At 47.1% G+C, this 10798-nt stretch overlaps 2 protein-coding genes across 2 annotated transcripts; both read right to left on the reverse strand.

Annotated features, from left to right (window-relative positions):
- Positions 1 to 1482: 1482 nt before the first annotated feature.
- Positions 1483 to 1852, reverse strand: LOC137307020 (histone H4). Its single transcript, XM_067976363.1, has one exon. The coding sequence runs from the start codon at positions 1848 to 1850 to the stop codon at positions 1539 to 1541; it is 312 nt and encodes a 103-aa protein (XP_067832464.1). The 5' UTR covers positions 1851 to 1852; the 3' UTR covers positions 1483 to 1538.
- A 593-nt stretch (positions 1853 to 2445) lies between these two features.
- On the reverse strand, positions 2446 to 3459 carry LOC137306905 (histone H1-like). The gene is made up of 4 exons (XM_067976291.1): positions 3312 to 3459; positions 3058 to 3200; positions 2822 to 2934; positions 2446 to 2521 (listed from the first exon to the last, which is right to left on the reverse strand). The coding sequence occupies exons 1-4, from the start codon at positions 3457 to 3459 to the stop codon at positions 2446 to 2448; spliced, it is 480 nt and encodes a 159-aa protein (XP_067832392.1).
- Between the last annotated feature and the right edge of the window lie 7339 nt (positions 3460 to 10798).

Consider the following 10798-nt stretch of genomic DNA (forward strand, 5'->3'; position numbering starts at 1 on the left):
TGCCACAAAACGGAGATTGGCTCTGTTCCCATCTCTCCGCTGTTATGATGGGCCAACAGATTGTCAGGCCTTGCGTCTGACATCCGCTCACTCCCCTTTATGCATTTCCCATTTAATCAAATTTCTGTGAACTGCACGGCCCTGCGATTTCAACCCCAGAGATCACAGCTCTTTCCTTTGCTGATTTGGTGGCTCTGAAAAGAGCCTTTGTTGCACTTGGTGCTGAAGGCGGGTCGGGTTTAAGCGCGCTCCCCGCGGATGCGGCGGGCCAGCTGGATGTCTTTGGGCATGATGGTGACTCGCTTGGCGTGGATAGCGCACAGGTTGGTGTCCTCAAACAGCCCCACCAGGTAAGCCTCGCTGGCCTCCTGCAGGGCCATGACGGCCGAGCTCTGGAAGCGCAGGTCTGTCTTGAAGTCCTGAGCGATCTCTCGCACCAGGCGCTGGAAGGGCAGTTTGCGGATGAGCAGCTCGGTGGATTTCTGGTAGCGGCGGATCTCCCTCAGAGCCACAGTGCCGGGTCTGTAGCGATGAGGCTTCTTCACTCCGCCTGTGGCTGGAGCGCTCTTCCGGGCCGCTTTGGTCGCCAACTGTTTGCGAGGAGCTTTCCCGCCGGTCGATTTACGCGCTGTCTGTTTGGTCCTGGCCATTTTCTGAACAGATCTCAACACAACCTGAGACACAGAAACTGTTAATAGCGAGCCGGCTCTGGGGCTGCATTTTAAAGTCTCCGTGAGGAACCGCCCCGAGACTGTGATTGGCTGTATTCCGACCCCCAGTCAGGGAGGGACCGCCCCTGGCCTGTGATTGGCAGGTTTGAACCGAAGTCTGACAGTCAGAACGAAACGGCGGGAGGTCTTGAGCCCCAATTTCAAAAAGCCCGCCAATTTCAGAGCATCAAATAACAGTTTGAAGAAAATCTCATTTCCCTCCAGCAATTTAAGAATCTCTCTCTTTATAATCTCCATTATTTGCCACTCCTCAGCTCAAATCTCAGGCTGATTCACATTCCGGTTCATTCTCTGACCTGTCTGTGAACGGGCGGGAATAAAGTCCCGGTCATTGCTTTCCGTCGGAAGCGGGACAAAGTCCAGCTTCGATTTCAAAAATCCCGCCAGTTCCGGCCCGGTGAACGGCTCCTCAAACAGAAACTTCACATCGAACTGATATTTGAATGAGGGCAAGAAATATACACCGAGCAGAGAGGACACAGCGGGAGAGGGAGTGAGGAGGGATTTTACTCTGAGGGAAGAATGTAATGTCTGTGGAAAGACTCTGCATCCCCGCCTGTTCATTTGTACCGTGAAAACGGGAATTCCGCTCCTTCTCTCGCGATGGCCGAGAACCCCGGCCATTTTTCTGATCTCCCTGTAACGAGTGCTGGAGAAATCTCCCCATATTAATAGAATATCGGAAACTACTTCCCCACCCCGAGATCGTCCCACTCCCCCTTCCCAGGTCACTGCTCTCTCTGTGAGGCGGTGGGTGGCTCTTAGAAGAGCCTTTGTTTTGTGTTTGGTTGGAAAGGGTCGAGTCGTTCAGCCGCCGAATCCATAGAGGGTGCGGCCCTGCCGTTTCAGAGCGTACACCACATCCATGGCCGTGACCGTCTTGCGCTTGGCGTGTTCAGTGTAAGTGACCGCGTCCCTGATCACATTCTCCAAGAAAACCTTCAGTACCCCACGGGTTTCCTCGTAGATCAGACCCGAGATCCGCTTGACACCGCCACGGCGAGCCAGGCGGCGGATGGCTGGTTTGGTGATCCCCTGGATGTTATCACGAAGAACTTTTCGGTGCCGCTTGGCGCCACCTTTGCCCAGTCCTTTGCCTCCTTTACCTCTTCCAGACATGATAATTCTTCACTGAAATGAACAGCTAAATCGTGCTGGTTCCCTTTTTTATGCAGACTGCCCCGACCTGACTGAAACATGCACAGAGTGAAAGTGGGAGGGGAGGAGACAAGTGAGATATTAAACAGGGAGGGGAGGAGACAGAGTGAGATATTAAACAGGGAGGGGAGGAGACAGAGTGAGAAATTAAACAGGGAGGGGAGGAGACAGAGTGAGATTAAACAGGGAGGGGAGGAGAGAATCAGAGTGATGAACAGAGCGGAGAGCGGTCTCTGATCTTCCAGCTCCACCTCCAGCTTTCTCCACCCGCCAATTTTAAACCGTTCATCGATAATAGAACCGAATCACAGCGCTCCGCACAAACCCTGACAGACTCGGGCTTCATATTCAAGGATTTACAGAAACCCGGAGCTTTTAAATAAGCCCCGTTACAATTATCAGTCAGTAATAATCCTGCCTAAATACAGTCCCTTCTGTAACTGGTCAACCCGCCTGCTTCCATTTCAGCCCCAGACCCGATTCTATCTCCCACACATTCCCTCCCAGACGGGTTCAGCAGTTTACAAACACATTATTCCAGCTGATTTGGAGAATCTCATGTGTTGGGGTTTGAATTGTGATAGCGGCGGATCTCCGCCAGTTTTCCCCTGTCACGGACCCTGGCCATGAATCTGTGAGAAAAAGAATGAACTGGGACTGGAGGTGAACACGCCCCCAGTTACAGTGAGGCCCGGCCCGGGTATCCCATTCTCTCTATTTTATATCAGACAGTGGGAGTGGGGCGGGGGTAGCGAATGTCAGCGAGTCACCAGGACCCTGGGTTTATTGTAAATGAGTTCTATCTGAAATCTGAGCCCGGCCCCTGGACAGGAATCATCTGATTCCGGGATCAGCTCTTTTCTGAGAGACGTGGGTGGCTCTGAGAAGAGCCGTTGGGTTCAGATGTTCACAAGTTGCACTTGATTTTTTACTTCTTTTTGCCTGCTGCTTTCTTCGGTTTGGGCTTGGCGCTCGGTTTTTGTACCTTCTTCGCCTTCGCCTTTACTGGCTTGGGGGTCTTGGGCTTCTTCACAGCCGCTTTCTTCTTAATTGGTGATTTCGCCGCCTTCTTTGTGGTCGATTTCTTGACAGCTGTTTTCTTGACCGCTGGTTTCTTGGCCGTTAATTTCCTGGCCGCTGGTTTCTTGGCCGTTAATTTCCTGCCCGCTGGTTTCTTGGCCGCTGGTTTCTTTCCGGGAGATTTCTTGCTTCCTTGTTTCTTCACCTTCTTTCCCACTTTTTCCTGGGCTTCCTTCTTAGCGACTCTGAAGGAGCCCGAGGCGCCCGTGCCCTTGATCTGCACCAGGGAGCCTTTTTCCACATTTCTCTTGATACTTAATTTGATCTGGGTCCGGTGCTTCTCCACATCCAGGCCTTTGGTAGCCAGAATCTTCTTTATCGCGGCCAGGGATATCCCCTTGCGATCCTTGCAATCCGCCACAATCTTGAGGATCTGTTCGCCCAATTTGGGACCGGCTGTCTTGGGTCGGTGAACCGCCTTCTTCTTCTTCGGAGCATTGGTTTGAGCGGCGGCGGGAGGTGCCGTTTCGGCGGCTGCAGTATCTGTCATGTCCGGGACTCTGAAGAAAAACTCTCTGACAGTCAGAGCTGGGTCAGAAATGAAACGAGAGGCGGCGGCACAGAGCAACTTAAAGGCCCAGAGCGGACGGGGCGGAGACAACCTGCTGTCAGCTCCCGGCACCTCCAGCCTCTCTGTGTTTCTCTCTCCTCTTAAACTACCCGATTCTAATTATAATCGGGCACTCCAGAGTCCCAGACTAGCCCCTTCCCATCTCCAACACCGGAATGTTTGCTGTCGAAAAACTTTCACCGGAATTAAAAGCACCAGTTTCGATTTAAACCCGTTTCATTGCTGCACTGATCGCGCTCTCTCACCCGATCGCTGACATGATTTCTGTTTTTCGGCTGAAATCTTGAATTGGACAAAAACCGTACCTTTAATTTTCACTTCGGGTCTCGGCAGGGGAGGAGGGCGATCCTTTGACAGGGATTTTTTAAAAAATACTCAAAAGGGACTGGGACATCCGGCGATGAGACCGGCCACACAAACACAATGGCATTAATCTAACCCGCCCGCCCATTTCACACACTCTCTCTGACACAATGTTCACATCTGTACATTCACAGGACAAACTGTTCTCCAGATTGACAATTCCCGGGACAGGCTTTCCTCCCCGCTCGGCCTGTGCTGCGGATTCTCGGGGGTTGGTTGTCGTTTCCCAGCTCAGGAACTGTTAAACACTCTGAGGCCGGCGCTCCTCACAGTCTCTGGTCTCCAGATTCAGGGACAGGAGCCAATCACAGCTCTGGCTGTGATAATCCATATCTGCTTTTACATTATTGTATTGTTCGCACACAGAAATATGTTTGGTTAAGTTGAAAATTCAAATTATCCGCTCTGGGCTCCTCCAGTCTCTCTGTGTTTCCTTCTCCTGCTAAACTGACTGACAGGCAATAGTAACTGGTGTCTGATCCATCCCATTCTCAACACACAGAGACGGCTCGTTACTGAATAAATTCAACACTCACAGACAGTCCGGAGTCAGACTGTTACAGGCTGTTTCTCGCCACCTTTACTTTTCGGCGGATAAATGCACCGTCAGACCGGCTCATATACAGTAGAAGGGAGAGTAATCGTCTCACCAACAGCACACAGACACAGAATCAGTCTCTCACATTCCATCAGTGGGTCTATATTACGCTCAGTAACAGTGCCCCGCATTCATGTGCAGAAATTAAGCGAGAGAGAGAGAGAGAGACGGAGCGGCTGATAAACGCACAGAGACACAGTCAGACAGACGCAGAATCAGTCTCACACATCCCATCAATGTGTCCGTTTCACGCTCAGTAAACATTATCGCAGCTTCATGTACAGCGCTCGAGAGAGAGAGATACAGACAGGCACAGTATCAGTCTCACACTTCCCATCAATGTGTCTGTATCATGCTCAATAACAGTATCGCACCTCCAGATAAAGTACAAGAGAGACAGAGAAACTGAGCTGTAATGAGCGGTTTTCACCCAGTACCAAATTGGGAATCATTCCATTCCAATTACTATTCCAAGGTTGAATGACAGAAGATGCAGTCTCATCTGTAACTGATCTTATTCCAGAGACAGACACGTTATTAATCCCACTCTCAGGGACAGTGTCACACATTTAATCCTCTCTTGCAGATTGTACTCTCTGCAATCTTGCAGCAGAGGGCCGTTCAGTATTACTCTCAGTGACCGAGAGTTTCACTCCGATTGAAATAAACTGGGACTGTGGCCGTCAGATATTCATCCTGCACAGTCCCAGCAAATACACCGAGTCCCACTTTCCTCCCATGTTTCTCCAGGATTGGTTTGAGAAATCCTCCCTCCAGTTTCGGGTTAACGCGTTGCTTTATCAGTAGAGGAACCAAGAATGAACAGAGATAACTTGGCTCATTCCACAGCCGCCCAAGTTATCTATGTTGGACCCTTTACCATCAAAATATACCGAGAGAAACAGCAGGGATGGAAACATCTCGTTCAACAGTTGGAGATTGTAAAGTCAGTCTGGATTCCAGCGTTCGGCACTGGTGGAATCCCATCTGTTTTCAATTCTGGTGCCTGTTCCTGCACTGCCTGTGGACCCCATTCCCTCTGACCTTTCCCCCACTTCCTTTGCTCAGACTCTGAAAAATTCCAATTGGGAAAAATTTCCACCGATTTTTGTATTGGGAATTAAACCAGATATCTGCGCATGCGTAACTCAGCCCCGCCCCCAGCGCTGGTGAGCAGAAGAGCGCATGCGCGCTCCCCTCCCCCAGCTCGGCCTGTGGGCGCCATTCCCTCAGTGAGCGGAAGAAGATGGTTTAAAACAGCCGGGAATGGAGAGATCACGGCCCCCGGGGGAAGGGAGCAAAGAGCAGCCTCGTTACAGCAGCTCATCGCTTCGGGACCGTGTCCGCAGATGGGCTCAGAGATCGGCATTGAGTCCGGGGGAAGCTCAGGGGGAGTCCGGGGGCTGTTTGTAAGAGGCGGAGTGGATCAGGAACTGGTCCCGGAACATGGAGTGAGAGGGGAAAGGGAGAGGGCATTCTCGGGCTGTGTGTGTACAGGGTGTGTCCAGGGGAAGGGAGACTGAATGGGAAGAACCTGCTATTAAAAATCATTGCTGCTTTCTCTCCCCAAACCAGTAGTGAATTGTTCCTGGTTTAGTTTCAGTCTCACCCTGTTTATTGTGATTGGACAGTGAACAGTGGAAACAGAGCCGGACAGTCAGGATGTGGGGAGTGAAACAAAGAGCATCTACTGCCGGCACCAGGTGAGAAGTGTGAAGGACACGATTTAAAAAGAGGCTGTTTGGTTTCGGTTGAACGGTTAGTCCCATTGGAGAGGGGATTAGAAACCTGACCGGTACAAAGGTCCCTGCCACATCGGGTAGTCCCATTCATGGATCAGTGCAGGGGTTGGGTTGTGTCTGGATATCACTAAATTGTTTTAAAATCGCCCAACACACCTGGTGTGCAGAAGCTGAGAGCTGCAGTACTGCAGTGGAGTCAGACACTGACACTCTTTGTATCACTGGTTTTCATTTGTGGATATTCAAAATGATCATTAACAGATATATTAAATTGATCACTTTTGTTTTTTCTACCTCACCTGTTCCTGAGCAACAAGATATAATTTTCTTTCTACAGGCAAATCCTTGAAGGACCCAGAATAAATGTGATGTTTCCTCCACCTGAGTCAGAAGGAACAGTGCAGCCAGCTCCTTCTCACAAACAGTAGGTATATTATCATTCACAGAGCACAGAGACACAGACAGGTCATCAGGTCCACAGTCTCAGACTGCAGAAGTGGTCAGGCCCACTTAAATACTGGGAAAAATTATTTATACATTTAGGTATGAAAGATACAGTTTTGAACGCCATATTCTGAACTGAGATACAAATTAGATACAGATAAAGAATGAATCTCATACTCAGATCCAGTGCCAGAGACTGACATATGGAATGATTCTCACACTCACACAATGTACCAGTGATTGATAGATACAGAACAAATCCCACACTCACATACAGTAGCACAGACTGACAGATACAGAATTTATATCACTCATAGACAGTATCAGAGATTGATGGAAACGGAATGAATGTCTCAATCACATACAGCATCAGAGACTGACAGATATGGAATGAATCCCAAATTCACACACAGTGACAGAGACTGACAGGAACAGAGAGAATCACAAGTACCACAGTCAGACAGATACAGAATGAATCTCACTTGCATACAGTACCAGGGACTGACCGAAATAGAATGAATCCCACACTCACACACAGTACCACAGGTTGACAGATACAGAATGAATCTCACAGTCACATTATTGCAGACTGAGTTACACATAACAAGCCAGTCCAAAAATCTTACAGTGTCATATCGAAAGATAATGTTTGAATTCGATTAGTGCAGACTGAGCAAAACGTTACATAGCAGTCGAACAATTTCATACCATATCAGACTCAAAGATACAACATCAATTCCATTAGCATGCACTGAGCTATATGTTACACACCAGTCCAAAAATCTCATACAGTATCAGACTGAGATACTGAATTAATTCCATTATTATAGACTGAGTTACACATTATATTCCAGTCCAATAATTTCACCGTGAACAGATTGAAAGGTACATTGTCATTCACAATAAAGTTCAGAGATTAAGATGTAACACTACTCCAAAACTCTCACACATTGTTTGATTGAAGAAAATCCATAAGTGTATCAATATTTACAAATTAAACACTCGACAAAAAAGCATGTACTTTAAAGTATTAAAGATATAGTTTCAAATACAATAATGTAAACTGAAATAAGAATACAGAGTGAATCCAGACTTGCACATTGCCTCAGAGACTGAATTGCAGAAATAATGCCACACTGAGATAAAGCAGCAGAGAATGGCTGATACAGAATGAATTCCACACTCACAGCCAGAACCAGAGAATGACAGATACAGAATGAATCCCATACTCACAGACAGTACCAGAGAATGTCAGTTACAGAATTAGTCCCACACTCATATATCGTATCAGAGACTGACAGATACAGAATAAAACCCACACTCATATACAGTATCAGAGAGTGACAAATACAGAATAAACCCCACACTCGCACACAGCACCGGAGACAGACAGATTCAGAATAAAGCCCACACTGGCTTACAGTACCAGAGAGTGAAAGATACAGAATAAACCCCACAAACATGTACAGTACGAGAGACTGACAGGCACAGAATGAATCCCACACTCACACACAGTACCAGAGACAGACAGATACAGAATAAACCCCACATTCATATACAGTACCAGAGACAGGGAGATACAGAATAAACCCCACACGCACACACAGTACCAGAGACAGATAGATACAGAATAAATCCCACATTCGCATAGAGTACCCGAGACTGACAGATACAGAATAAACCACACACACATTTATAGTATCAGAGACTGACAGGCACAGAATAAACCTCACACTCGCATGCAGCACCAGAGACTGTCAGATACAGAATAAACCCCACATTCATAGACAGCACCAGAGACTGACAGATACAGAATAAATCCCACACTCATGTAAAGTACCAGAGACAGACAAATACAGAATAAACCCCACGCTCATATACTGTACAAGAGACATGAGATACAGAATAAATCACACACAGCACCAGAGACAGACAGATACAGAATAAACCCCACACTCATATACAGTACCAGAGACAGGGAGATACAGAATAAATCCCACAATCACACACAGTACCAGAGACTGACAGATACAGAATGAATCCCACACTCAAAGACAGTACTAGAGACTGAGAGAGACAGAATAAACCCCACACTCATATGCAGTACCCGAGACAGACAGATACAGAGTAAACCCCACACTCACACACAGTACCAGATGCAGACAGATGCAGAGTACACCCCACAATCATGTTAAGTGCCAGAGACAGACAGATACAGAATAAACCCCAAACTCATGTACAGTATCAGAGACAGACAGATACATTATAAAACCCACACTCACACACAGTAAATGAGACAGACAGATAAAGAATAAATCCCACACTCATGTACAGTACCAGATAACAACAAATACAGAATAAACCCCAAACTCATGTACAGTATCGGAGACAGACAGATACAGAATAAACCCCAAACTCATGTACAGTATCGGAGACAGACAGATACAGAATAAACCCCACTCTCATCTTCAGTACCAGAAACTGGCCTCCAATGGACGTAAGCGAGAACTGTATACGAGTGGAACAAATTCACTTTGTCTGTCGTGGTTGCAGAAACAGGACAATGTGCAATGTGAGGAAAGTTTCTGTCTGTAACTTCTACTCTCGTATTTTTGCACATTTTGATCGTGAAAAATGAGGACAATTTACTCATTAAAGTTTTGTTTTACTCATTCAATAGTTGTGAATTTTCCCCATTATATTTCACTGTACATTGCGCAGTATTTCTCTCTGATTTCTCAGGTCGATTTACTTTGCTCCTCTACCCCGTTTAGACTCTTATTTTCCAAGCAGTATGCGGCCAACTTGTTCCCCTGGCAAAATGCACCAGCTCACACTTTCTATATTGAAATTCAATGGTCATGAACACGGCCGTTCTGCAGACTTACTTTGTTGCATTCTTCCTCAGGATTGACTATCACCCCCTAAATCAATTATAAGAATGTAACACAGCATTACAACTAATGTTTGGTCCAACAAAATGTACTTGCAGCTCGTCTCCATTCCCAGTTTTTCTAAATCCCACTCGTGCAATATAATGTGAAGAATTAGTTTCTGTTCTGTCCCTCTCTCATCTGCAAACTTCACTGTCCCGGGGTTTGGGGACATCTACTGGCCGGAAGCAGAACTGCAACAGTTCGGAACAAATTGCTGAAACCGGACAATGTGCAGTGTGAGCGTGTTTGTGATTGGTGGCAGGTACTAAATCTGATTGGATATCTCAAGAAATCAATCAGAGAGTGAAAGAAACAGGTGTGTCTTTGGGGATGTCTTACTGCTGTTATACAGGGCCTTGGTGAGACCACATCTGGAGTATTGTGTGCAGTTCTGGTCTCCTTATCTGAGGAAGGATGTCCTTGCCATGGAGGGAGTGCAACGAAGGTTTACCAGACTGATTCCTGGGATGGCAGAACTGACGTATGAGGAGAGATTGGGTCGACTCGGCCAGTATTCACTCGAGTTAAAAGAATGAGAGATGATCTCTTCAAAACATATCAAATTCTAACAGGACTAGACAGACCAAATGCAGGGAGGATGTTCCCGATGGCTGGGGAGTCCAGAACCAGGGGTCAGAGTCTCAGGATACGGAGTATGCAATTTGGAACCGAGATGAGGAGAAAATTCTTCACTCAGAGGGTGGTGAACCTGTGGAATTCTCTACCACAGAAGGCAGTGGAGGCCAAGTCATTAGATGTGTTCAAGAATGAGATAGATATATTTCATACTGCTAAAGGGATCAAGGGATATTAGAGCCAGACCTTTCAGGAGCGAGATTAGAAAACATTTCTCCACACAAAGGGTGGTAAAAGTTTGGAACTCTCTTCCGCAAACGGCAATTGATACTAGCTCAATTGCTAAATTTAAATCTGAGATGGATAGCTTTTTGGCAACCAAAGGTATTAAGGGATATGGGCCAAAGGCGAGTACATGGAGTTAGAACACAGATCAGCCATGATCTTATCAAATGGCAGAGCAGGCAGGAGGGGCTGAATGGCCTACTCCTGTTCCTATGTTTTTATATGGGGAAAAAGCGGGAACAGGGTACTGAGTTCGACGATCAGCCATGATCATTTTGAATGGCAGAGCAGACCCGAAGGCCGGAATGGCCGAC

The sequence above is a fragment of the Heptranchias perlo genome, chromosome X (genome assembly GCF_035084215.1).
Source record: "Heptranchias perlo isolate sHepPer1 chromosome X, sHepPer1.hap1, whole genome shotgun sequence".
NCBI classification, from domain to species: domain Eukaryota; kingdom Metazoa; phylum Chordata; class Chondrichthyes; order Hexanchiformes; family Hexanchidae; genus Heptranchias; species Heptranchias perlo.

Coding starts and splice junctions, on each gene's coding strand:
- LOC137307020 (XM_067976363.1), bottom strand. CDS start 1,850: ATGTCTGGAAGAGGTAAAGGAGGCAAAGGACTGGGCAAAGGTGGCGCC.
- LOC137306905 (XM_067976291.1), bottom strand. CDS start 3,459: ATGACAGATACTGCAGCCGCCGAAACGGCACCTCCCGCCGCCGCTCAA. Junction 3,201..3,311: donor TGTGGCGGATTGCAAGGATC/GCAAGGGGATAT, acceptor ATGTGGAAAAAG/GCTCCCTGGTGCAGATCAAG. Junction 2,522..2,821: donor AAAGCAGCAGGCAAAAAGAA/GTAAAAAATCAA, acceptor TTTTTCTCACAG/ATTCATGGCCAGGGTCCGTG.